General features: G+C 49.2%; 1 protein-coding gene across 11 annotated transcripts in view; it reads left to right on the forward strand.

The window, feature by feature from the left end:
• The window catches only part of Hdac4 (histone deacetylase 4), a 250,630-nt gene that overhangs the window by 110,588 nt on the left and 113,899 nt on the right, over window positions 1-26,143 (forward strand). For 6 of the 11 annotated variants that reach the window (XM_063237018.1, XM_063237019.1, XM_063237017.1 and 3 more), the window contains one exon: window positions 17,313-17,384. In XM_063237018.1, the coding sequence (XP_063093088.1) occupies window positions 17,313-17,384 (72 nt within the window). Of the gene's footprint in view, window positions 1-49; window positions 275-17,312; window positions 17,385-26,143 lie in introns of those variants that run through there. The other 5 variants (XM_013157467.2, XM_013157468.2, XM_063237022.1 and 2 more) reach the window with 4 other exon arrangements.

Here is a 26,143-nt window from a genome sequence, read left to right on the forward strand (position 1 = left end):
TTAATTTCCTGTGTAGCTAGGCGTTACAGGCACATACCACCCACCCAGCTCAGTCAGGAATCTTTTAAGATTTTCATGGTGAACTCGTCTTCATTGCACACTGCAGTGGGAGCACACACACACCTACCTGTGTCTTGTGTGCCCTGGGTTGTGGATGTATCCCTGAAGAGCCATTGTTCTTTGTTTTGGACTAGTTTTACTGTAACTGCTAACTCCACAGAGGATGGACCTGGAAGCCATGTCCACAGAAGGCTGGGATCCCGTTTTCTCACCGGTAATTCTGCCCAGCAACCTCTTCGTGTCTCCCTAGTGGGATGGGAGTGGTTCTCTGGGCCCCTTGCCTAGAGTTCATGGCCCTTGAGCATGGTGTCCTTCCCTGAGGTCTCCTTCCCACTCCTACCCCTCTGGACACACAGGTCCCAGTGCTGATGACTCAGGCCCAGAATCACTGGATTTTAATGCTCAGAATGCTTTCTGCAGGTGCTCCCTTCCTGGAAACGTGGTCTTTTCTTCCTTTCTCTTGTTTTGTTTTTTTTGTTGTTGTTCTTGTTGTTTTTTTTTTTTGTTTTGTTTTGTTTGTTTCTTTGTTTTTTGCAGAACATATTTATTGAGAGAAAGCTTCTGTCCAAGGGAGAGACAGAGGGGGTCCTGAGAGGTCTGCCTTTTCTCTTGTGTTTTTATCTGTGTATGTAATATCAGAGCAGGATTTATTCTGTAATTGTCTTTTCTCTGGTCTTAGAGTGAGAGATAGGAGATCTTATCAATTAAACCCTGCAGAATTCAGGAACCTGAAGGTCTGATTAACTCTGAATGTGGTTCTGCTGTTTTGAACATGAATTGATCTGTGTTTTTTTGAGTGTGAATATGGAGTTTTCTGCTAGTGCTATGGTCCTGCATTGAGATTCTACCCAAGGAGGACAAGTCCCAGCCTTCCTTGCTGATTTTCGATTCCCCTTTTCTGATGGCTCAGTGAAAGTATTTACTCTCATGTATAGGGGTGGTGTGTGTGTGTGTGTGTGTGTGTGTGTGTATGTGTTTATGAAGTGCTAGTATTATACAGGTTACACTTTTTTTTCCCATTGCAGTACTGAGGATCAAACCCAGGGACTTTGTACTGGGATTTTTGTTTTGTTTCTTTCTTTGTTTGTTTAATTTTCATTTTTTATTTGAGACAGGGCCTCACTGTGTTGCCCAGGCTAGGTTTGAGCTGTATCCTGCTGCCTCAGCCTCTCAGAGTGCTGAGATTACAGCGTATGCAGCGTATTACAGCCTTCCCAGCTCAGCTTACTTTGCCTTCCTGCCTAAGTGGTTGAACATAATCTGTAGATATAAAACCAAAGGAGTTGATTTTCCATTAAAAGAAAAGCTTCCTTGTTTTGTTCTGGTGGTGTGTCTGTGGATTTCCTCTCCTCTGAGACTTGTTTGATTGCTGAGGAGCTAACTTAGGGACACAGTTTACCAGTTGAAGTGCATGTTGAGTACTGGGAAGCAAGTCTGTTCTGAGGACTATGCTGTTTTATACAGGTGGCAAAGGTGTGTCCTCAGCTCAGTGTCATCTGTGAAGTAGGGTAAGACCATGATACCAGACCTCACTCTGCCTGGCCCTCTCTGGTACTTGGGAGCTCCCTGGGACATGTGAAGAGTGGGCGGCCTTGCAAACATGTAGACCAGTACGCACTTCATCAGGAACCAGGATAGGTAAAGCCCTCCCCGGGATCTTTTGCTAGAGAGCAGTCCAGCCTTGTGGGTTGCTACAGCCTGTGTGCCGCTGTGGGCTCTCCGTGTCATTGAAAGGCCTGAAAAGTTCACCATTACAGGTCGAGATAGTTAGAGATGTGTGTGTATGGAGGGGTAGCGACAACACTGATTTTTATATGTCCTTCATTTTTAAATTAAAAGTAACTCCAATATGAAACTGAAAGTAAGGATTATAGTCTAAAAGTTTGGGTATTTCTATTTTTAGAACTATGAAGCTTTCCAAATTTAGAAGTGTCTTTTGTTTTCTCCTGCTGCCATTGGATGAAGTGAGTCAGATAACTTATAAAGAGTAGATGTTTACTTAGCTCACAGTTCTGGGGACTGGGAAAGCCACCATCTAGGTGCAGGCCATTCTGCGTCACAGCATAGCAGAAGTGTCCCAAGGTGAGACAGAGCTGGTATGCCAGCTCAGGACTCTACTTACGTAACAGGCCACTAATGCTAGCATGGGGCCCCACTTGTGTAACCTTATTTAACCCTAGTGACCTCCCAAAGGCCCCATCTCCAATTCAGCATGTGGATTTGGGGACTATGCTTCCAGCACACAAATTCTGGAGGACACATTCACGTCACATTTAGAGAACATTTTGAGCGCATTGGGTGGAGCCAAGTAGTAGAACTTTTACCCAACCTGTGCAGGATCCCAGGTTCCATCCCCAGCACCATCAGCAAACTATGTTTTGGTTCGTAACTGATTGGAAGAAGCCTGCTACATCCCAGTGAGGAGTGGCAGTGGTGTCTGTGCTTTTGCAGAGAAGCACAGCGAGGAGGTGACCCATGCAGACCCATTACCCACCGTGGTTGTGGTATGTTTGAGCCTGTGGAGGCAGAAGCGCCTTTATTGTTCTGTCTTCACTCTTGTGTTTGTTGATTTTCCTCTGTAAATTTCTGCCCAAACCTGGGAGGCATTCTTGGCACAGTCACTGAGTACAGGGAAAGCAGGAGCTTGTGCCCCAGCTCCGACATTCTGTTCCTGGTGCCATGGGTCTTGAGCACACCCCCCAACCCTGTGCTCCGAAGCATGCTGGGCAGCGTGCATAGGTTGCCCCCTTCCCTGTCCTCACTGGGTAGCTGTGGCACATGCTGGCCAGACCCCGCTGTTGATGTGACATCCAGAGCATACAGCCGTCTGTGACTCCGTGCAGTCAGGTTCACGCAGCCAGGACCTCAGTGCCATCCTCTGAAGCTTCATGTGGAAACTGAGGGCTTGTGGTGACAGCCTGTTAGTGATGTCAACCTCGTTCGCACCCGACAGCCAGTTGCAGTGATTGTGTCTTTGGAAGACTAAAATAGAAAACAATGCAGTGAAATCAGTGTATTTTTAGAAACTGAAGTTTATGTTGTGAAAAGGGAATAATGATAGGCTTTGATTATTCCCAGCTGGGGGAGCTTACGGTTTAGAAGCTATCTATGGTATACGTAACAGAACATGGTATTGGTGTTTACAGACTGTACTGAAACAAGTATTGCGAGATGGTGAGCTAGGCTGGACTCTGGGTTGAAACGCTAACAATGTGATTCTCTTGGATGCACATTTGTACCTTTGGGTGATTTGCAGCTTTGTGCAGCGAGAGAGCAGATGCTAGAATACCAGGAGGCAACTGGCCAAGCGTGGAGCTGGTGGCTGGATTGCAGGCCATGTGCTGGGGGATTTCAATGGTGTCACTTATACAAGCCCCTCTTACAAATTAATAGTGACTTTTTTAAAAACTTAGGAAATTTAATATAAGTAAATGCTGTATATTTACAGTTAGTAAAAACAGTCATGGAATATAAAGAGGCTTGAAATCTTTGAGAGTTGGTGACACAGATATAGGCCCCTCACAGAAGCCTTTCTCCTCCACATTTGCCCTTGGCCAATAGGCAGGGTGTCTGCATTTGGGATAGATCTGAGAGACGTTGGCAGCGTACAGGGCCAGGCACTGCCCACAGGTCTGTCCATGTTCAGTGGCTCCCGTTCCAAATTGGAGAGGTTCTGGGTGAAACCTGGGCTGTACCAAGTGGCAGAATGAACCGACAGGAGGCTCCTGTCTGTGCGGAGCAGAGGAGACCGGGTTGGCTTCAGGTTCCCTGTCTGGCTTGCTCTTCTGAGCCCGGAGCCAGCCCGCTGTCCTCTCCCCTAGTAGTAACCTCTGGCTCAGAGCCTGCTGGAACATGGTGGCCCACAGTCAGACCACCAACGTGTCTTCCCGAGGTTGTGGACGGAACCTGGGGGCTCTCTGTGGGAAGGAAAGCAGATGTGGGTACTCTGTCACTGCTGGGTACTTGAGATGACATCTCGCTATGGGGAACAGGACTGTGGTTTGATGCCTGTTGCTTCTGCCGCAGTTGAACCACTGGGAGGGTAAGGCCCCAGTCTCTTGTCATAGTTACACGATCTGTAGTACCTTGTGGTCTCCATGGGTTCTGGCAGCTTGGCCTGGGGTCCTGGGTAACATCTTTAGGTTGAGGCCTGGATGTTGGGGACAGAATAATGACGTCACGTGGGTGGTTCCTCTGAGGCCTGTGTCCCACGGGGCAGGCCTTGTCTTGATCAGTTGGTGCTCAGCCTTGAAGGTACACGTGGCTCCTGTAAGGATGACAGGGACATGGCATTCAGGCAGGGCATTTCACTTAACAGGACACATGGCCTGAATGGAGGTGCTTTCCCAACCAGCAGTGCAAGGCATGGTCTTACGCTCTGCAGAGAGCCATGTCTGGAGACTGAGACCTTCCCCATGGTAACAAGACTCAGGGAACACAGAGTCCAGTGAGGAGAGCCATGGGAACCAAAAGGAAGCACCAGTGAGGCACACAGGCTATTTGTTACCCTTGTGTGTTTGATGCACATGGATTCCTAGGATGAGGCCAGGCGGAATGTGTCACTTCGTATGAGTTCCTGCTTCCTGTAGCAGCTTGCTGAGGTTACAAGTATTTCAGAAGGCCCGAGCCTGCCTAGGGGGCCTTGAGGCATCTGTGGTGGGTATAGGGCAGCACCAAAGAGTATAAAAAGAATGAGGATGTGTCATGTGTACATACCAACTCCCCACGGGAAACGCGATCGTTATGTCCTGCAAGCATGTCCTAAAATAATAATAAAATAAGATACTTCTTTTAAAAAAAGACTGCTGTTGAGGAATGCCAGACAGTGGTGTGGAACTGATAAACTGGCAAAGGAACAAGATAAACTGAAGCAGATCTCCTGTGGAATGCTGAGAATGTGGATTTTGAACCACTGACACAAATTCTGAGCATTTTGATTTTGTTTTTCCTGGGAATATCAGTGATCAGAGATCTGGAAGGACTGTTGGCTGTCCCTGTCTGTGGTGAGCAGATGGGAGTCTTAGAACCTGCAGCTTTGATCCAGTCTGCTCTCAGGTTCCTGTCTTCTTCTCGAGCTCACTCAATGCCACTGCCAGGCCTCCTGCCCCTGCGCCTGTGTGACAGAGTCCCCTGGCATGCCTTGTCCAAGCTGTGAGCAGGCCTGCTGGGTCACATTGTGAACCAGGTCCCAGACATGTTCCAAAACAGCTTCCCTTCCTTTTGTCCTGCATGCGCCCCTCTTTTGTCTTTCTGGTCCTGCAGTGAAAGCAGCTGCAGGCACAGGCTCCTCGTAGTGGCCCCAGGGACCCATCACACTGGCTCTTGACTCCCCGCCCCACCACACTCTGGCCACCCATCTCTGGCCTCTGCCTCGTGGCCACCTCTGCCTCAGGCCTTTTCCATGGCCGATTTCCATGGCCTTCCTTCTCTCATGTCCTTCAGGAGTCTGCTCAAACCTTGCTTCCTTGTGTGGAAAGCAGTGACCCTCCATCATATCCTGCCCACATGGCTTGCTCCTCTCATGTGTGATGCTACCAATTTCGCGTCACCTTCCCCTGAAGTGGTGGGGGTTGAGTAAGGGTCTTGGCACTTCTAAGGCTGCAGCTCTTGACTCGCAACACCATTCAGCTCAGTAGCATTTGTTGAGTGAGTGAATGAATGAGTGGGCCACGTGATGCCAACCTTGCCACTCGCTCTGAGAGCACAGAATAGAATGGGCTGAGCGCAGACCTGACTGAGATGCTCGCCTTGGCTCCCGGCTCCGGTTCTTCTCCTTTAAAACGAGGCAGCAACAGGGCTTCTGCTGTTTATTTCCTTGGGGAGGACCAAGCGAGCTGCTGTGAATGACAGACTGAGACAAGTGCCTGACCCAGCAAGAGCTGTTAGACTGCTCCACATTTAGATTGTGAGCAGTTTTTTTTATTTACCTCTAGCAAGATGTGGCAAGAACAATAGTTCAGAAAAATGAAACCCACTTGTAGTGAAATAAAGCAAATGTTGTCCTCCAGAATTCCAGGGGAGTAAGTCTTTGAACTCAAAGGGCCTGTTGGCCATGGCAAAAATTCAGAGCAGATACTGATGGCCGGGGCAACTGCTGCAGAAGGGTCGCCCTGAGTGTGCTGGGTGTTTCCTGAGCCCTGCCTTACTGTCTCTTTCCTTCTCACCGACGTTTAATTGTTTAATCACAAACTGATTGCTGTGAAGCCTGTGTCTTATTGGTTTTTTTTTCTTTGAAAGTATGTATTATTTCTACCCGTTTTGTGTTTTGTTTAGTCTTTCTTTAAATGAAATTTTTTTAAAAAGACACTACAGTTTAAAAAAAAGAAGAAGAAGAAGAAGGCTTGCGTTCCTTTTCTTACAGACAGCCAAGCCAGGCTGGGAGGGCTGGGTGGTGCCCCGCAGAATGCCGGGTGCACAGAGTGTTGCCCGCCCAGCTTCTTCTAAGGGCCCCAGGTAGGTTGGCTGTTAGGGATTAGTGACTCTTTTCTCAGGCACTGCTAATTAACGTGTACCTATGCTCTGGCTTCCTGTCCCTTAAGCACAGACACCTTTTAACTGATTTGTGATGGTTAGCAATGTGCTCAAAGGTCTCCCAGGGTAGCTCATCCATAAGGTGGCTTTGGCTGCTGACTCACATTTTAGGGAGCAGCTGGCCGGTAATACTAAGCCCTTCCCTGGGGTGGGGGGTGAGTGCCATGCTGTGTACACCCCCAGAGGACAAGTCTCTCGTAGGCAGATCACAGTGGGAGCTATACTCTTTGCCCGCATTAATTCATGGGCTGTATTCCTTGAACCAGTGGGCAGCTCCATGCAGCATGTGAAGAAGTTGAGGTAGAGAATTTATGCTGCATGATTATTCATCTGGCTGGGGCCACCCGGCTCCAAATGCTGGGGCCACAGAGCCCCACAGGTTCTACCTTCTTCCATGCAGGAGTCTCTATGAGGAATCCAGGTAGAGACTATTTGTTAGACTTCTTAGCCATGTAGAGGTGGTGTTTCAGCACACAAGAGCCAGCTCTACCACTCGCTTGGCGCCCCTGGGGACAGGATGGTCCCACTCCATGCTTAGGCAGCACCTGTGTGCTCGCACACCACCTTCTCCCTGTGCTCCTCCCAGGTTTGTGACCATCTTTGTTGTTGGCTTCTCCTCATCCACAGTTTTCTGGTGCATGGATTTGATCTTGCTGTTTTTCTGCTTTTCGGTCTTCCCAAAAGATAGTCCTGCAGTGATCTGCTGCTCCTGGTTCTTTGTGGCTCAGGCCTGCCCACCTCCCCTCTTCCTGCAACTTGCTGCTTGGGGACATTTTGCCCCAGTGGCCTGGCCAAGCCATCACTGGAGAGTGAGTGAGAAGAGGTGTGCCTCTTGGGGCCTGGGGCCCGTGTCTGAGCAGGAGTGACAGCAGCCAGACCTGCCTGTCCAGGATGAGGACTCGGACAGCGCTTCATGTCACACTCTTACACCCCAGAGGCTCAGGGCCTGCCTGCTGTCCAGGGGCATGAACCTGTACTGTGTGCTCACCTGACCTGACAGGCTGATGGTAGACTGAAGATTGGTGGGATAGGAATGGAGTCAAAACAGCACTGAATTGAAAGCAAAGGCTTGTCTGTCTTCCTGACAGCACTTGAAAGAATTTTGGCTTTGAAAAATTTCACAGATATTACAAAAAATAAAAAGAGATTGGTTCTAGAGCTTAGGCTCCCTTTAGACTGAGGTTGCTCTCTGCACCTGTTCCATGTACCCTTTCCTGTCTCTGCTTTCTAGAGTAAACTCAGAGGCTAGTGTAGGCACAGGTGCAGGTAGCCCTCTGCTGTGGTTCCTGTGCGGATTGCTCAGCTCTGTGACTCCTTCAGTACTGAATTTTGATTTTTCCCGTGAATGCAGGGTAGTGGTCAACGCTGCAGTGTGCTGTGGGGCTGAGCTGGGCATCTGATGGAGGTGAGGGGATTCCATGCATTTTCTACTCGTGATCTGGTCTGCCCATGATGGTTTATCAGGATGTGACTACACTGCATGTGGAGGAGCACCTGAGCTTAGCGTGCATCTGTGGCAGAATGCAAGAAGATGAATAGTGATTTCTAAATACCATGTGTCCAAACTATATTTCATTTTTACTGGTTGCCTTAAGACGTTTCTTCTTTGAATCATTTGTTCAAATTGAGAGAATCCCTAGACCTGGGGATTCTCACATTCATCCCTTTCACCCATTTGGGTCATAGCTTCCTTTAGGACACATTCCTTCACGTACACATTTTCTCTGAGCTGCTGCTGATTCTTAGGGGAAGGACACGAGCAGTACTTCTTAGCCTTGACATTTGAAGTCTGCTTGATTACCCTGAAGGAAAAATGTTTCATTTTCTCTAATAAATACGTATACTGCACACTCGGTGTTGGCATGTCTGAGGAGTTCATTAAAGTTTCATCCTGTTAATGGTCAGATATAAGCTTTATTATAGAACTTTGGTATTTTTCAGTAACCTGCGTGGCTAGAAAAGGCAGACCATAATGGATTGGGGCACTCAAAGCTATTAGTGAAACTCAGAGAGGTGTGGGTGAGTGAGGTGGGCCCAGAGCATGGAGGGTTTGAGCGTGTGCCTGGGATGCTGCCTGCACGTGGGCCACAGGGTGGATGAGCTATGGTGATCACTTGGCAGAGAGCAGGTCCTACTGAGGGAGTCTGAGTGCTGGTCTCTCCTTTCTTGGGTCACTTCATCCCTGAGCTGTGTGCTGCAATCTGCCAAGCTCCTTTTGAAGATTAACTGAACTAGGGCATCTCAGGGCCAGAAGAACTATTCCACTGGCCACATGGGTCAGATGCAGGGGAGCCTGGCCTTGCTATGGCTTGAGGGGCAGTGTGCTGACCACTCCACGGAGGCCACACTGGCCTGCATGCTATGAGAGGAGGCTTTGAGCATGATCCTGTGCCCCACTCGCTGCTGTTACAGTTGAATTGCAGGGATGAGAAAGCTCACGTGGCTGCTTTTTGGGTGGCCAGGACTCTTGGCAGAAGGGAAATCCTTGCATCTTTATTCAGGCAAGCACAGGCCATTTGTTCTCCTTCTGTCTTTGTTCAAGAAAAGCAAGTCATTTTATACCAGGCAAGAGGAACTTTGGGTCCTTGATATAAAAAGTAACCTAGTTTTTACACGGCTCCATCATCTATTTTAATAACATACACACACGGCAACGCAAAATATTCCTGTCAGGAACCCTGCTCTCATTCATCGTTAGGGTTTAGTTCCACATCAGCCCTCAGACATCCATACCCTGCTCCCCAAACCTCAGTGTTGCCTTCACCCCTCCAAAGTGCTTCGGGTCCTCTCAGAACCACATGGGTCCCTTTTCAGTGACAGGGAGACTGCCTACTCACTTTGTGGCCATTATGCAGGTTGTGCCCTGATCTTGGAGACTCCTGTCACTTCAGACCTCGCCCTGCTTGTCACCAACCTGCCAGGAAGCAAGGATGGGTCTGGGTGAATGGCAGAATTGTGTGTCTGTGAGGGGGACCTTGTTCTTTGCATGTGTTTCTAGCAAGCTGTCTATTAGACTGAAGTTGGCAGTGGAATTCTGGAGTTTATAGGGAGAATAGAGAGGAAATGCCTATTATACTTATTGCTAGAAAACTAGCTCTGCCTGTGTAAATGATTTTCCTACAACTTTTCTAGTAGATTTGCCTCCTTCAGGGAGGCACAGCAGAATGCCCGAGTATAAGCCTGGGAAGTGGTACAGTGTCTTGTGGGCCTGCCTGAGTTTCAGCTCCTGAGCTGGGTGCAGGGAGCCCCCACTCTTCAGTGCCCAGGAGGAGGCAGGTGAAGACAGTGCGTGCAGCTTTATGAATGCGGCCCGCACACAGTGTCTCCCAAAGACTGTAGTGTGGAACGGGAGTAAATGGAGCACCTTACATGTAGGAAACCTGCCCTGCCACATGGTGAGGGTCATATCCACAGCCGCAGGTATCCCTGTGATAGTATGTCCCTGGCTTAGATTTAGGTTTCTGTTGCTGGAATAGAATACCCAAGACTGGGTGATCTGTGTGGAAAGAGGTTTATGTAGCTCCCTCTTTTGAGATAGGAAGTCTAAGAACATGGCCATGGCTCATCTTCTTGTGAGCTTGGGAGGGCAGGAGCCAACTGGCTTACTCACACCCTGAGTCTGCCTTTAGCTTATCCTTCCTTTCTGGAATGGACCCAGTCCCCCCAGAGCATCATGGCTTCCTCCATGACCTCATTGCCTCTTAATGGGTCCCCCAGCTCTCAGTGCTGCTCCTGGGGGGCACAGTGGAGCATGAGCTTTGGAGGGGACCAACAGCATCCATGCCACAGCACTGTCCTCGCTGCACTGTGCCAAGGAGGAGCCCACCTGCTCAGAGGAGCAGGAAAAATGCCCACTCCGAGGTCAATCAGCCTGAGCAACCCCTACACTCTGATCACCAGGGTCAGCAGAGCTGAGGAAGCCAAGGCAACATGAGGGGCTGGGGTGGGGCCCTGGGACAGAGAAGTACATCAGGAAACCTGAGGGGATGGGCGTCAGCTCTGGGCTTTCAGAGTGAGGCACCGCACAGGGGAGGTGGATGCAGAGGGTGCTAGAGCTCTGCCCTGTGGTGAATGCATAAGTCTTGTAAAATAAAATTTGTTGTAAAAAATAAAGTTGGATGGGAAGATTGGCCACTCTAAAGACTTTGAGTTAGTGCTGCTGCCAGACTCCCATGAGGCTCCATGACTGTGTGTGCACAGACCCCACCCTGAAGGCAGAGAGGTGCTGTCCATGCAGTCAGCCCGGGACAGTGCTTCCTGCACCCAGCACTTTGCGGCCACAGTTTATCCACTCACTCCATGTTTGTGACAGCAAGTCAAGTGCAGCGTCGAGGCTGAAATGTGGGGTCAGGGCTCTGACTCAGCTCCAAAGTGGAGAGAATTTTAGGCCTCGCTCTGATCCCTTGGCATGTGTTGACTTTGGTCTTTTCCGGATTCAAAAAATTCTGCGGACCCGACCACATCGGTTTATCCTAGGAATTCAGAGTTAGCTAGGAATGAATAAAGGAATCTTACCATATTCCCAGATAAAAGGGAGGTTTTTCAGTAATCTGAATTGAATCAGAAATGCTTAATAAGATCAAACATACATGATTTAAAAATATGTCTTGGCAAGCCAAGAATAGAAGGAGCCTCCTCTAGCCTGGTGGCTGTCTGTCAGAAGCCTAAATCATGCAGCCTGCCTGCTTCCTGGCAGGACACAGGAAGCCCTCCCAGCAAGACAGACACAAAGCGGGGCCTCCCACTTCTCCTCGGCAGTGAGCTGCTATCCCAGCCCGGACAGCGGGGCAGGGCAGATGGGACTGTCACTCTTCGTGGGGACCACTGAGTAGAACAGATAGCCCAGCAGTATCCTGAGAGCAGTATGTAAGAAGCTGTGCTTTTGCTGTATACCAGCAAACAGAAACTGAAATTTAAAATACTGTTCCTCATACTGTAATTAAAATATCAAGTACCTGGGGAGAAACTGAAAGATGTTCAGAGTTTGACACTGAATGAGATCATTTTAGGCCTTTCTGAGAGACACAGAATGAGATTATCTTCCAGGTTTTAGAAGGGTTTAGGAGGAAGGCATAGGGTCCTTAGGATTCTCTTCACCAGTGACGGATACTGGATGGTCACAGAGTTTTAGAGATTTTTTTTTTGTAGAACTTGGCAAGCTAATTTTGAGATTCATATGCAGAGCTGAGGCCAAGTGTTGTGCTAGGTGACCCTGAAAAAGGATGGGTGTCCAGCCTGCTGAATGTCAAGAGCACACAGCATTGCAGCACTTAGGTTGTATTACCCCTGGCATGGGTGTCAGCATGCTGGCCTTGGTGTGATGCGCTCCTCATGGTGACCTGATCAGCTTTCTCTGTAACGTGAGGGAAGAGTCAGCTGTTCTCACAAGAGTAAACACACCACTGTGTCTCCTACCACTCACCAGACAGCCTGTGCAGAAGGCCTGCAGCCCAGCTGCAGATGTGGATTGGCCCTGCTGGGACAGAACCGGGGCCTGGTATAGCTCACTATAGGATCTTGTGCAGAGTGCTCTCCCGTGCTGAACTGGGTTCTGAGTATAAACCAAGGGGATGAAGCCAGGTGAGTTCAACGTCCGTGTCCTTCTGCTGGACGTAGCTGATTCTGGTTGGGACTGCTCACATACATGTTAGACAGGATGGCTTCTGAAAAGCAACTGCACAATCTACGTGGCCTGCAACTCTTCAGCCCCTTAGTGTGAAACTGGAGCTTGAAAGGTCCCTGTGAATGCAACACGGTAGCTGTGTATGGCTGGTGTCCTGGGAGTGCTTCCTGGCAGGTTGCCTTGTGACAGCACAGATGAGCCCCTGCTCCTTGGCCTCTTGTCTAGCTGCGTTCCCTGAGCTGGTGAAAATCCATCTGTGGACAGGTGGGCCCAGGTCCTGGGCCCGTGGGAGATGGCCAGGGACTGAGTGCAACAGGGGCACAGGAGGTAGATTTTGGCTCCCTTTTGGCTCTCAATTATTTTCATCCTGGCCATCTCAGCCTTAGAGATGTCAGCACCCGCAGGTTGCCATGGAAATCACACTTCTCCATATTTCGTTTTACTTACTCTGGAACATGATACCTGAAAGCACACGACATTAAGAAGGAGCATTGCACATCACCTTCACGGCACTGGTAGCCAATCTGCTGGCTGTGCCCTACCTGTTTCATCCTGACAGAGGATGTTCTTGGCCCTCTGACTAAATGGTCCTTGGTTTGTTTAAGTCTGGGGTCCAGAGCTGTCTGTCCCCACTCCAGAATCCCTGCACCCTAAATGCAGTATCCTTACTGCCGCATTTCCTTGCAGCACCTTGGTGTGCTGCACGTGTGCTGTGGATTCTCAGCTGACCTTTGGGTGGGTGTGAAGGCCCTGCTCTGGATCTGTCACCAACTCTCATCACTGTAAGAAGGTGGAAGACACGGCCTCACTGGCCTATGTGTGGCACTCTCTTGTCTTTCAGGACTGAGTGTTCACAGTGTGTCAGACTGCAGACTCCCTGGTTGGTACTGGGAGGAGTTAGCTCTTGGCTGCATAATGAGCTTTAAACTTGCAGCAGCTAGAGGTGGGCTGTGTCCTCTCGGCGATCCATGAAGGCCAGGGTCTGGGCCACATAGTGATGTCCAGGCTCTTTCCCCATGTCCTGGGTCAGGCACTGGAGGTTGGGACCCTGAACCAGGGACTGACAGCCTTAGGTGCCGACCTAGCTCCCAGAGGAGTCAGGGCTGCCACTGGAGATGGTGCCTCTCATCTGAACATCCAGGAGCTGGTGCTTGCTCCATGCATCTCTCCTGGACCTAGATTATTTCCTGAGGATGGGTCTGTTATTCACTGCTGATCAGGGTTGCCACTCAGCCTCATGGGACACTATGTAGCTTGGGGAGACAGTTGCGCGGGGGAGGGGGGGATTCCGCTAGTGTGAGGCTCCTGTCACCGTTCTGTTGACACCTTTGGTCAGGACACCCTTTGTACCCTTCACATTATTGTGCTTAGGGTCGTGGTGTCTGCTTCTGGTGTGAATGATTCGAGGAGGAGCCAGAGGGAGGTGCATGTCGCAGAGACACTGCAGCCTGCTGATTTCCAGGTGATGAGGGCTAGGCCACCTCTGGGCTACACTCTGCAGGCGACCTGAATGCAACAAAGCATCTCTGGGACCACCGTGTGTGTGGAGACCCCGTTTTCAGAGGATTGTGCACAGTCGCTTCTTTCCCTGGGAGGCACTGACACTGAGTCAGAACAGTTTGGAGTCCAGGTATCTCTAGGTCAGACCACAAAGATGAGGAAATGATAGGGCCAGGGATTTGGATTTCCAGGTTATTATTATGTCAGCTAATCTTTTCTCATGGTGAGAACAAGCACTTTCCCCATGGGGGAAAAAGAAAGCTTCTGGCCTCTCTCCTGGGTCCTGGCATAGCTCCTTAGAATTTCTTGAGTATTAGAGTGCTTTATCTTATTCACAGGGAGCCCTTCTTCCTTCACACCCACTTATGCTAGTGAGATGACTCCTAAATAGTTTTAGGATCGGACTTTTCAGCAGAAAGACACAGAGATCAGAAGGATGGAAATGTCAGTCCTACCCGCTGGCCTCTGGATAGTGAACTTGGAGGGGCTAGGGATTGGTGTGTGATAGCTTGTGATAGTTTGTGGTAGTAGTGCTGGAGAGCTCCAGGTGGGTGGACTCATGCACACCAGCTCTATTGGGATGGAGCTTCTGCACTTAGGGATGTCATCTTTTGTGATTTAGATCTAAAATGTCCCCTAGTGAATCCCTGAAACAATGGATAACCCTGAGCCCATTTTGTGTTGTTTTTTTCCTATGCATACATATTTGTGATGAAGTTTAATTTATAAACAAACACACTAAGAGATTAGCAATAACTAATAGGGCAGAGCAGTTACAATAATGTACTGATAAAGTTACATGAGTGTGATTTCTTCCCTCTCATAACTATCCTATTGCTTTCTATTTCTTACTCTTAACGGTACTCGAGTGTCCACTTGAGGGATATTTCAAGAATGTAGTGATGGCTTCTCTTCAGGGTATCCAAATTGTAGTAAGGGTCATTTGACACAAGTATTGCAATATGGGAGCAGTTGACCTGATGACCAAGACATCTACTACCTGGAAGTGACTAAATGGATGGGATGATTCGAATCTCAGGTGAGATGGGCAGGACAGCTTATCACACTACTCAGGTGGCATATAATTTAAGACTTTCAAGTTGTTATTTTTCTAGAACTTTCCATTTAATATTTTAAATAGCTGAACTTGACTGTGCACTGAAAGGTCAGCATGAATAATGTAGATAATGTCAGAACTGAATCAGACTGCAAAACCCGCTGGTGTCAGAGTTGGTATCAGAATCATAACTGCTCTGCCTGGTGGGACGAACAGACCTTGAAGTCTGAATCAGGTGCAGGGTGCTTCATTTTCTTATCAACAGTGTAGGCATGAATAACATCTTTTGTAGGCATGAGGAACATCTTTCTAAAGGCTAAGTGACAAAGGCTAAATAACATCTTTCTGAAGGCTAAATAACATCTTGCTAAAGGCTAAGAGACCCAGCCCAGTCTCTGGAAAGCTTGTACATCTGTCAAGACTTGTATACGTGCTGAGTCACAGGTTGATTAAAATATATGGGCAGTGCTTTTGAGTATACTGAGACCACATATCTGTTACTTTGAATCCATTGCATTGAGGTTTGATATATCTTCCTGCTTGAGTGTACCAAGAGTAAGTGTTATGCATCATTTATGCATGTGGCTTTGGAGTGATTAGGCCCTCACCGTGTGAGGCAGACACCATCAGCTCAGCCCCACACCTAAGAACCTGTCTTGGTGTAAGCTGGTGTGCTGGCTCCACTGCTGTGGGCTGTCCTGAGCTGGAGGGCTCCAGACTTGTCAGGTTCTAGGTGTTTCGTTCTGGAGTCCTTACTCACACAGAGGTGGGCCTGAGGCATTCTGGAGGCTGATGGCAGCCCTTCTGACATGGTCCTGCCAGTGCAGAAAGAACGCTCAGGGCTCTCAGAACCAGCCACAGAGTCCCGAGTAGGATGAATATGCCTATACCTGCTTGTGGCTTCTGCCATTGGAAAACTGAAACCAAGTTAGGTTTTACAAAAGTTCCCTTTGGATTTCCAGAAGTATGTATAGTGATATTATAACTTTTTAAAACATTTCCATACTTTTGGGCATTTTTTACTTTTCTGCGATGAGCATTTATTTATTTTAATGAAAAAAGTCTCAAGTACTTTTAGTTGTGCATTGAGTTTCAGTCTGGGGCTCAGGGAGGTTCTGGCGAGCTGTGGCACTGTTTTATGCCCCAGTGTTCAGGCCACCTGCCCCGTGGCCTTGTCCAGGAGAGCCCTGGAGGGGCCAAATGGTTGGAATGGTGGCTTGGGCTGTCAGCTGCCTCTGCAGTGTGGCTATGGCTCCCATATGGCTCTCTTGACCCCCAGTGTGCCTGGTATCTGACATGTGACTGTTTTGAAACCAGGAATGGGTTCTGGTTGGAGGGAAAGGAACTAGTCAGCCCCAGTGCTGGATTCTCCAAGAGGCACCCAAGTAGCCACGTGCTGTGGCCCATGATTTGCCTGCTGTGTCCCTTGTCACTCCAGAGAGTGCTTTGAATCTCCCAGGGGACTTACTTTCTGTCCTCGGAGTTTGAACTTCTATGGGACTGGCAGAGCTGCTACACTGGGTATTTCCCATTCTCTCACCCTGCTGCTGTCTCTGTCCTGCACTGACCATTCTGTCTCTCCACAGACTCAGGCTGTCCTGGGAAGCTGCTCCTTTCTCCTTAAGCCAATGACAAGGGACATTTAAGGCCTTATCAGTGCACAGACTATCACAGGGCATTTTATATGATTTTTCAGAAGTTGATTTCAAATCAAAAGTTTGATTTCTGAAAGTGTTGCCAGTCTTCCTTTCTGCCTCCCTGCCTTTCTACCTGCCTGTCTGCCTGCCTTCTTTTCTCCCTCCCTCCCATTCGTCCATCTATCTGTCTGTCCTTCCTTCCTTCTTTCCTTCCTTCCTTCCTTCCTTCCTTCCTTCCTTCCTTTGTACCTTCCTTCTTTGGGAAAACATAGACCACCTTGGGTAGTCTAAGCACAGCCTACCACCAAGCTTAGGTGATAGACAGGTTCTACTTTTCTCAACAAGTCAGAGTAGACAAGACAGTTCTGCATAATCTTAAAAGCGGATGAAAAGAACCAATTCTGTGATTCCTTTGAGACACCCCTCAAGGCATTTCCTCAAAGCAATGTGTCTCCAGTACTCTCTTTCTGGCACCCCCTCTTGCCCAGAGAGGCTGAGAGCCGTGACTCCAGGCTGTGTTTCTGTTAGCTTCCAGACCCAGCTCTTCTGTCTGTATCATGTGAGCACTTTGGTTTCTGCAGGAAGGCCCGCTTCTGATAAATGCAGGTAGACACAAGGTGGTTCTGAACAGAAGTGAACCAAAACAGCTAAGCTGGTTGCCCTCAGGCCAGGTATTGAAGTTTGTTATATCTTAATTGGGGGCTGTTTTGATTATTCTAAAAGGTCCTTTCATTTTCTCTGACAAATAAAAATAATTTGTGATGAGATTAAAACTGTCCTCCTTTAAAAGTCAGAAGGGCATGTCTGTTGTTTGCTTGGAGGTGCTCCTTGCTGACGTGCCCTGTAAAGCTTTTTTGCTGAAATGCACGCAGTTTCTGAAGCCAGTGCCTTCTCTGTTCTCCAGATGGTCTTTCTGGCCGAGACCAGCCTGTGGAGCTGCTGAACCCTGCCCGTGTGAACCACATGCCCAGCACGGGTAAGTATGCACACATTGCCTGTGGTTTGAGGCTCTGCTTGGCTGGGGGGGTGTGGCCGGAAGGGTGAGGTGTGGGTTAGCAGGTTCCTTGCGTTGTGGGCACTCTTACCCTGGGTCTTTTTGAAGATGAAGTGGACGTTGGCTTGCTGCAGTCTAAGTGGCAGAGCAGCACTGAGCTGAAGGATGTCTTCTGCCCAGAGACTGACTGCTTGTTTTAGCTTGAAGTCCAGGCAGTGGTCCAGCAAGGGTCTGTGGGAAGAGTTCTGAGCATGTGTGGGCTGCAGCCTGGGCTTAGGAGTCCCATTCTGTGGTGTGGCCAGGCTGCTGGCCAGCCTCATGTCCTTGGGCAGCTCACACGTCGTTCATGGGCCTGGGGTTCTGTTGGTAAACTGATTCAGAGATTGCTGTCTGTCAAGCACCTTTTTTTTTAAAACAAAAATATTGACTAATTATGTCTCTCCATAGACAGTATTTCTAAGTACTATGCTTGAGGTAATGTTTTCTAAGCCTGTGTTTTTCTGTTTCCTTCTTCTGTAAAGCCCCGCCCCTGAAGGCAGAGTTCTTCAGGTCTTGAACTCACAGCATGAGCTCCCTCCCTCCAGGGCCCTGGTCTTAGGATAAAGTCTGAGTCTGCTGCAGACCTAGGGCTAAGTGGACTGCAGACCTTGTCCCATATACGTGCCGTTGCCATGTGTGAGGCTCGGTCTCCAGTCTTCCTTCTATTGCCTGCCTTCTTCAGCATCACAGCCCCTTTCCCTGGGCACCCCAGGGCACCAGACCTGCCCACCTCATCCCCAAGGAGAGGAAACTGGCCAGGGGATACTTCTTCTCTGAGGTGGATCAAGGGTCTTTGTGGCATTTTTCCAAGCACAGAGCCCAGAAGAGTCTATGGCCCTGAAAAGTGCTCCTTTGCTTTCTGAGGCCTGGTCTGCCTCGCAGTCCTGTTCATTCCTCCTGTGCAGACAGCTGACCACCCCATGTCACAGCGTGTCTGGGAACTTTAAATGCCCTGGAGAGGTGCTCATTTTTAAAAGTCTGCCTCATTCAAGCAATTTTTTGCTTTCTCTAGAGTTCACTTCACCTCTTATTTGTGTTTACACTGAGTCCTTGTGTAAGCTGGACATTGTGAGGCTTCCCAGTCTCTTAGTGTTGGAGTGTCTCAATGGACTGTTCCATTCTGCTTCTCAGATGTCTCAATGGACTGTTAGAAGACAGTGAATGTGTACTGTTTCCAAGCAAACTGGAAATGATGGCTTTCCCTGGGATTTTCTGACATGGGAAGTGTACCCTGCCTGGTAGCAGAGATCTGCTCCCTGCCTTAGTGTGAGAGTGGACCATGGACTTCAGAGCGGACATGCTGCCACTTGTGGGCTTTGTAATCTTAGCCATGTTGCTGAGTGGCTCCGTTTTGTTTAGATGAAGATTATGCCTCTCCAGAGTTCTCACAAAGATCAAATATATTTGTCAGCTTTTATATGTGTCAGATATGTGTGTCAGTGGTTACTCAGTGTCATTTCTTAATGTCACTTTAACTATTACTGAAATGGTGCAGGAGGTGGCTGTGGTGGCCAGTTCCAGGACCAAACGTTTGCTGTTGTTGTTCACTCCCCTTCCCTCCTGGGAAGAAGTGCCCAGCTTGCAAGATTAAGAGCCAGGAAGGGTGCTCCTGCCAAATCAGTGGTCCTCATCACCCCGTATAACCAGAGTCCCACTGCTCGGTCGAAGGACAGTGTGAGTTTGCCTTAGAACTGCTGACGGCGAGGGCGCTCTGGCCACTTGAGCCCAGTATAGAAAGCCTCAAGGAAATACTCATCTCAAGTTAGGAATTACTTTAGAAACTGATACGAGAATATCTTTAAAGCCACATTTTTTAGATGTGGAAACGGAAACATGCTTTCGGTGTATTTTTTCTGTTGATCCCAATTTGTACATTTCCTGACAGTTGGACTTAATTTCTCTTGTTCTTTTTACATGTGGAGGTATGAAACACACATGTAAGGTAAAACTGAGGAAGGACTCTAATCAGAGCTTGTTCCACACACAGATGTTCTCCTGCGAATGTGAGCAGTGCTCAGATAGCCCCATTGCCCCAGTTCCTTGACTATTCCATCATGAGTGATGGTGTGCTTGAAGCAGTTTCCTGATCACCATTCTTTGTAAATGCTCTTAGCGTCTAACAAAGTTTCAGTTCGAATAAAAAGAGCTTTTGCTCGTATCCTCATTTTGTGTGCCATCTTGAATTGAGACTTCCAGCTCCACCGGGAGAGTATATCCATTCGCTGAAAAATATCTGTGCTGGATGAAAATGCTATTTGATTGGGATTGTCTGAGTTTTTTCAACTTCCTTCCTCTTTTGTGTAAATGAGACTTTTCTTTTTCTTTTAGATTTTGTATTCTCTTTTTTCATTGTTTAAAAAATCTTAGGGTTATGGTATAACTCAGTGGGAGAGGGTTTGCCCAGCATGCATAAGAACCTGGGTTCAGTTTCCAGCAGCACACAAAGAAATTCGTTGTAAAGTAGTTCTAAGATAGACAAAGAAAGACAGGAAACAAGTGTTCATTTGCCTTCAAAACAGACTTACAGACTTCTTGTTTTTTTAAAGAAATGAAACATTGCCATCAAGACCAGGCTGTATCATCTCCCTTCCCACCAATGGTCATGTCTTGTCAGTGGATAGAAGAGCAGCGCCAAGGGGGACTCAGTACAGAGGCAGAACTGGTGTGGATGTGGCTGGGCGGTGGGGCCTTGTGGACTGGGGCTCTCACCAGGGCTTCGTGTCACCCACAAAGAGGGGAGGCAGTGTTCTGAGTCCAGTTTGGTGGGAGAGGAGATGTTGGAGCTTGAAGACAGAGGACAGGGTAGGAAGTAGTCACCTAGGAGAGTGAGTCTTATACAGGCCAGCTAACACTAAACTGGTGTGCATCAATGGCTTAGCCTGGAGGGAGCCTTAAAAAAGCTAGTAAATCATTTGTTTCTGAATCATTGTAATTTTTGACTCTTCTCCAATTATACTATAGAGAAATGGCACTGTACCACACACGTGCTGAGTGTTGGTCTCCAGAGCTGCAGGGTGAGTCAGCCCCGAGCTGGATGGCGCAAGCACTGCTAACCCTTGAGCGACCTCACAGAGAATACACAGAGAAGCACAGGACCCAGAGAGCAGCAGGACACGTGTCTGAAGCCCTTGTGGGACACTGGGTGGCACACTAAGGGCTTCATCCAGTGTCCTTCCCTGCGCTTGTGCTGTCACCCACCTGTCTCAGTCTGAAGGAAGGCAGGATCACTTCTCCAGGGCCACTCAGTGTAGAAGCCACGTAGCAAGGACCATTTCTTCCAGGGCTGTGCTACAGGAATAAAGACTCCTTTGAAGACACTGTCCTTCTGCCACAGAAGGAGTGGGGCAGAGGACCCGCCGCCCCCTGATGTCCCTAAAAATGTGTCGTGCACAGTGCACTTTCCATAGCCCTTGGGACCCGGCAAGGCTGCACCTCTTGGTGTGCACTCCTGAAAGCATTTTCCCCTCCATGAGCTTTATTTAAGGTTTCACATCAAAAATACAGTTTTTAAGAGAAAATTCCAGAATTTTGAAGAGGAGAAAGTACAGAAATGGAAGAGAATGTCTGTAAAATAGCCAAAGTTATTACTTTGCTTTAGCTATGGATTCCCAAATCACATAGGAATGTGACCTGTACTCCTAAAGAGCAGTCACTGGGCTTCTAGACACCGTGCTGAATTTTGGGTTAGGGGCTGCCCAGGCTGTCAGGAATCTGAAGCTCAGTTTGCCTCCCCATAGTGGCTGCTGCCTGGCTTAATGAGAGGAACTTGAATCACATACCCAGGTAAGAGTGTGAGTACTGGGGAGGCTTGGAAAGTCCCCGCTCAGAAGCCCAGGGGTCACTTTAACAGGCACAGCCTTGCCCACTGGTTGTAGCTGCAAGTGTCCTTCTATTCTCATTGGAAACTGCTCTGTGTGTCCAGTGTGGAGCTGGAGTCCCTGGCAGGGACAGGGTGGAGTGAGGAACTAAGGGTGACCTTTGGTGGTCTCTAAGGTTGGCCCTGCTGACACCCCAGCAAGGTTGGGGGACAGAAAGCACTCTAGCTCCTCGCTGAGGGCCCATCTTGGTTCCCGAAATTCGTACTATCCTCCCGATTGCCCATCTTGGTGATTGCCCCTCTGTAGTCCCCCCGCTGCCAACAGGAATGTGCTGGCGCACAGAGGCACATAGCTATACCCTTGTCCTGTGCTGTCCACCCACTGGCACAGCATGCCACCTGGTTGCCTTTTAATGTTGATTTATTTAAAAGTTTTTTGGCTGCACTTTAGTTTTTTTTGAAGTACAATAACATATGTGAATAGCAATTGTCTTCCTTAGGTTACATCAGCTTAAATTTTGTTTACACACACACACACACACACACACACACACACCCTTCCCACTGCCTCTTCAGAACAGCCGTTTCTCTGGCTGTTTGCTTGCCTCCTCCTGGGAAAGGTCTCTGGCTTGTCCCCTCCCTGCCTCCAAGGTGCTGTCTGCTTACCTGAGCTCTGCCTTCTGTGCTGTCCTTGCTGACGAGCCTGCTATCTGCTCATCCTTAGGAGCCATGGGCCCCTCTGAGACTGTGGGACCCTTGGGGTCCTTGCAACTGAGGCTTAAAGGCCCACCCTTTCCTTATACCCCCACCCTGGGAGTGCTGGAGCTGGGGGCCACGCCCCAGTGCAAGATGGCCAGGGAACTGCCCACATAGCCAGTGACAGCTTAGTCCCTGTTTCCAGCGCTGTGCCCTCTCCTGGAAAGGGGTTTCCAGCTTTGCTGGCTGCCTTGGTAAGAGAATCCTGGGAACCCATGCTCCATGAGCAGATGTTCTATCTCTTACTTTGCGGTCCTGATGCCACCAGCCTATGCCCCTGAGCCTCGTTGCCGTTCCCTTGGCCACCTCTTGCTCAGGAGCGAGTGCAGTGTCTGATGGGACAGCCTCCCGGATTTTATCCACGGCTTTTCTGATTTCTTGTGCACAATGTCATCACTGCTGTTTTATCTCTCATTTGTGTTCTGTTTGTCTTGGTGTTGGTTTCGTCTTTTTAAACCACTACTGATTTAGTGGCGTCTTGGAGGGAGCAGAATAATAATGGTGTTCCCTCTGCCGTTTTTTCACCAGAAACGCCCCTGCGGCTCTGGACGAGCTCATGGCTGGCTGAGCTCTGCCTTGCAGCCCGACTGTGGACTGGTTCTGTTTTCTGCCAGCCTTGTTTTCCAGCTGTGTTCTTCCAATATCTCCAGTGCTTGAGGGAGAAAGATAAAGGCCTTCTCCATCCTGAGTAGAAATTGGATTGTCGGGTTATTTATGTTTATCACAAGTGTTCCACCCCATTACGTTTCCTCTCCTTGCTGCTGGAACCCACAGTCACAGAGCTCAGTGCCACCTGCAGGAGGAGTGTGGCAGTGGAGTGCAGGCAGCTCTTGGTCACAGTGTCCTGGAGGTTGGGGCAGCTGTCCCAACAGTCCTGTCCATGCTCCAGGTGCCCCTGAGCTGTCACACAGCACAGAGCCTGGCATCTGCAGCTGGCAACTGGCCGCTTCTCCGGGAAGAGACAAGTAGTGACCTCAGCAGTAACCCCAAGGCCTGTGTTGATGTAGAAGATAGAGGATGGTGGATCCCCACAGCTGTGTGTGAGTTTGAGGCTGTTAAGAGGAGAAAGACATGATTTGTTTTTCAGTGTTTGTGCGTCTGAAGTGTCACTGATGTTTCCCTGATTACCAGAGCTGGTATCCAGGGACAGATTTGTGCAGTGTGACACTATTTGTGGTTGAAGCACTTTTTATGTTTTTCTTTTATTGCCTTTTAAAAAATTTATTGTTATAAGAGCTTTAAGGCTCTGGAGTATTAAACTGTGTCTAGAGACATCTATGAGGCGTACCCGGAGCTCACTCAGCCAGGGTGAGGGAGTGTTCTTGTTGACACAGGCCCACCCTAGGTGGTCTTGGCCCAGCCAGAATGACTCCAGTGGCCGCACTTTAACTTCCCAAGCTGTTCTACTGGTCCCAACACCATCCTCCAGTGGAGCCAGGCCCACATGTACACTTCTGGACCCCACAACAACATGGACACATGGTTGAGCACTGCGTGGGAGCAGACTCAGCCTCTCTATTCCCAGCTGGAGCCTGGTGAGGTCACCCTGGAGGGTCCCTGGGGTGATGGGTCTCCATGTGTGGTAGTGTGTGGAGCAGAAGAAAAGGAGCCCAGTGGCATTCTGTTGTCAGGAGCCTGAGGGAGGGGAGGGATGGGATGGGATGGGATGGGATGGGATAGGATGGGATGGGCGGCCCTCCTCCCAACCCCACACCAGCCTCTGGTGCTCCGAGGGACACCCAGAGCTCCGTCTTCCACACCTCCCCCATCCTACCCTCAGCCTCAGCCTTAACTCCATCTCCAGGTGTCTTTACCCTGGACTGCACCTTGTAGTGTAGGTCCTTTTGGGGGATAAGGGGGATACATGGAAAGTGCAAGCTTGGCCAGGGGGCAGGAGTGGACATTGGCCCAGGTTTTGCTCCACTTCTGCCTTAGGGATTGGATGTTTGCCTTCTTCATTCATTCCTCCTCTCGTCTCTGTTCTGCCTTCCTGGGCTTGTGTGGATATTCTCATTTGAACTTCTTGGGTCCAACATTCAGCTCATTAATTTTTATACTTTGTTCCCTTCCAGTGAAGTGTTCAAGGTTATACAGTTCCCTCTGGGTAGAAATTGAGCTGGTTTTGATAAATTCTAATTTGTAATATTTAATTTAGAAAGTATATTACGTTAATACTTGGTAAAGAATTAATGTTTCTCAAGAGAGTTATTTACAAATTTGTTTCCCTTTATTTCTTTCAAAAGTGATATTTAGAAGTTTTTTTTGTTTTATTTTTAATTCTGAAAGTATGAGTTTTCAGATAATCGTTTGTTACTGGTTTCCTTGATTGTGGGTAGACACCATGGCGCCTCTGAGTTTGCAAGACAGCCTCTGGTCAGTGGCATGTGTCCTCGGTGCGAGTCCTGAGTCTCAGGGACTTGTGGGATCACCCAGAATGGGAAGGGGCAGGGCTAGGTGGGAGATGAGCAGGCAGGCCTGTAAGAAGCAGCAAGGACTAGCTGGGAAAAGCGCTCCCTTTTGATTCTCCCCTTAGCCCTAGGGATTGACCCCAGGGCTTTAGCACTGAGCTGCATACCCAGGGTTTTTTAATTTTTTGAGACAGATTCTCTAAATTGTTAAGTTGCTCAGTTTGGGCTCACACTTGTGATCCTTCTGCCTCATCCTTGCAGAGTGTGTGGATTACCTGGCTCATATGGGGCATGCTTCGTCTTGCCTGGCTCATCTTGGTTGCATCACCTGGCAACCAGGCATTTATGACTCATGTCCAGAGCCCTGTAGCTAGTGCTGGGAGGAGGAGAGGACAGTAAGCAGTAAACGTGGGGAGTGACCTGGAGAGCCAGGAGAGTAGCAGAAGTGGAGAGGGGGACGGGTTGGAGTAACACCAGACAGAGGAGGTAGCTGGGGGCTTGTTGGGGAAGCAGGCCAGGGAAGGGAAGCGCCAGAGGGTACCCTGGGGTCAGGGGGCAGAGCAGGAGAGGAGGAGGAGGTATGGGTGGAGGGCTGGGCCGAGGAGGGACTTCCTGGTCTGACCTTGGCAGTCAGGCTTTCCCTCCAGTGCCTTGGAGGTTCCCAGAGGTCTGAACAGAGAGACACCACGTGAGGCATGCCTTGGAGTGTGCCGGTTGCCATGAGGAGCAGGGCGCTAGGGCATTGGGGAGGCCAGGTAGGGGCAGCAGTTCAGCCAGGCAGGAATAGAGAATGTTTCAGGCTCGGGAAATAGTTGACAGTCTGCAGGACTTAGTGAGGGTGCCTGTGGGCTGTAGGGAAACAGGAAGTCAGGGTAGCCCAAGGTTTTGGCTTTGAGGATCTGAATAGAGGAGCGGGACGTGTGAATGGAGCCAGCCTGGCAGGGGATGGGTGTTTGTGATGGGTGTATTGTCTGAAAGACACATTGTTAGATGTGCAGTAGGCAGCTGTGAGCCGGAGCCCAGCCTGGGAAGGGTTAGGCCGTGAGGGGGTGGAGGTAGCATGCATTTCTGACAAACCTGAATTTGTGCCACAGTAGGGGGTTGGCGCAAGGCTAAGTGAGATTTATGTGCTGCTGGCTCCCAGGAAAGCAGCAGGCATCACCGCTTTCCACTAGACTTGCTCAGGGTGTAGCTCTGCTGCCACTAAGTAAGGATGGTGACAGTGATGGCAACAGCTCCCCTTCCAAATGCGGCTACTGTCCTCAGGCTGAGCTCTGTGTGTTCCTTGGCAGGTCCTTCTCCTGGGACCTTTGCTCCAACGTAGGTACAGGTTAGAAAGCAGGAGGACAGGACAGGTGACTTCCTCAGGGTCACACAGCCGCCTCCCCAACCCTACAATTCCAGCTGCCTTTCCCCCATGACCCACAATGCCCTTGAAGGATGCTGCCTTTCTGGTTGGTCCTTTAAAGTCCAGTCAGATCCAGGGAATTTCCAGAAGCCCACGTGGAATGCTCACCACTCCAGGAGGATGGCATGGTCCAGCTGGCCAGTACCAAGCTGCACGGGGCCCACTTGCCCCACAAACACAGCCTTGGATCCACCTTGTTGCTGCCCTCTCTTCTTCTGCTAAGTGCAAGAAACATCATCTATTTTTAAATATTTCAACTGTTAGTGTTAGGTAATAATGGTTCCTACTGTGGCCCAGCTGTTAGATGAAATAC

Source organism: Cavia porcellus, unplaced genomic scaffold, assembly GCF_034190915.1.
Source record: "Cavia porcellus strain 051 isolate PalLab524CR breed Dunkin Hartley unplaced genomic scaffold, mCavPor4.1 scaffold_26, whole genome shotgun sequence".
Classification (NCBI taxonomy): domain Eukaryota; kingdom Metazoa; phylum Chordata; class Mammalia; order Rodentia; family Caviidae; genus Cavia; species Cavia porcellus.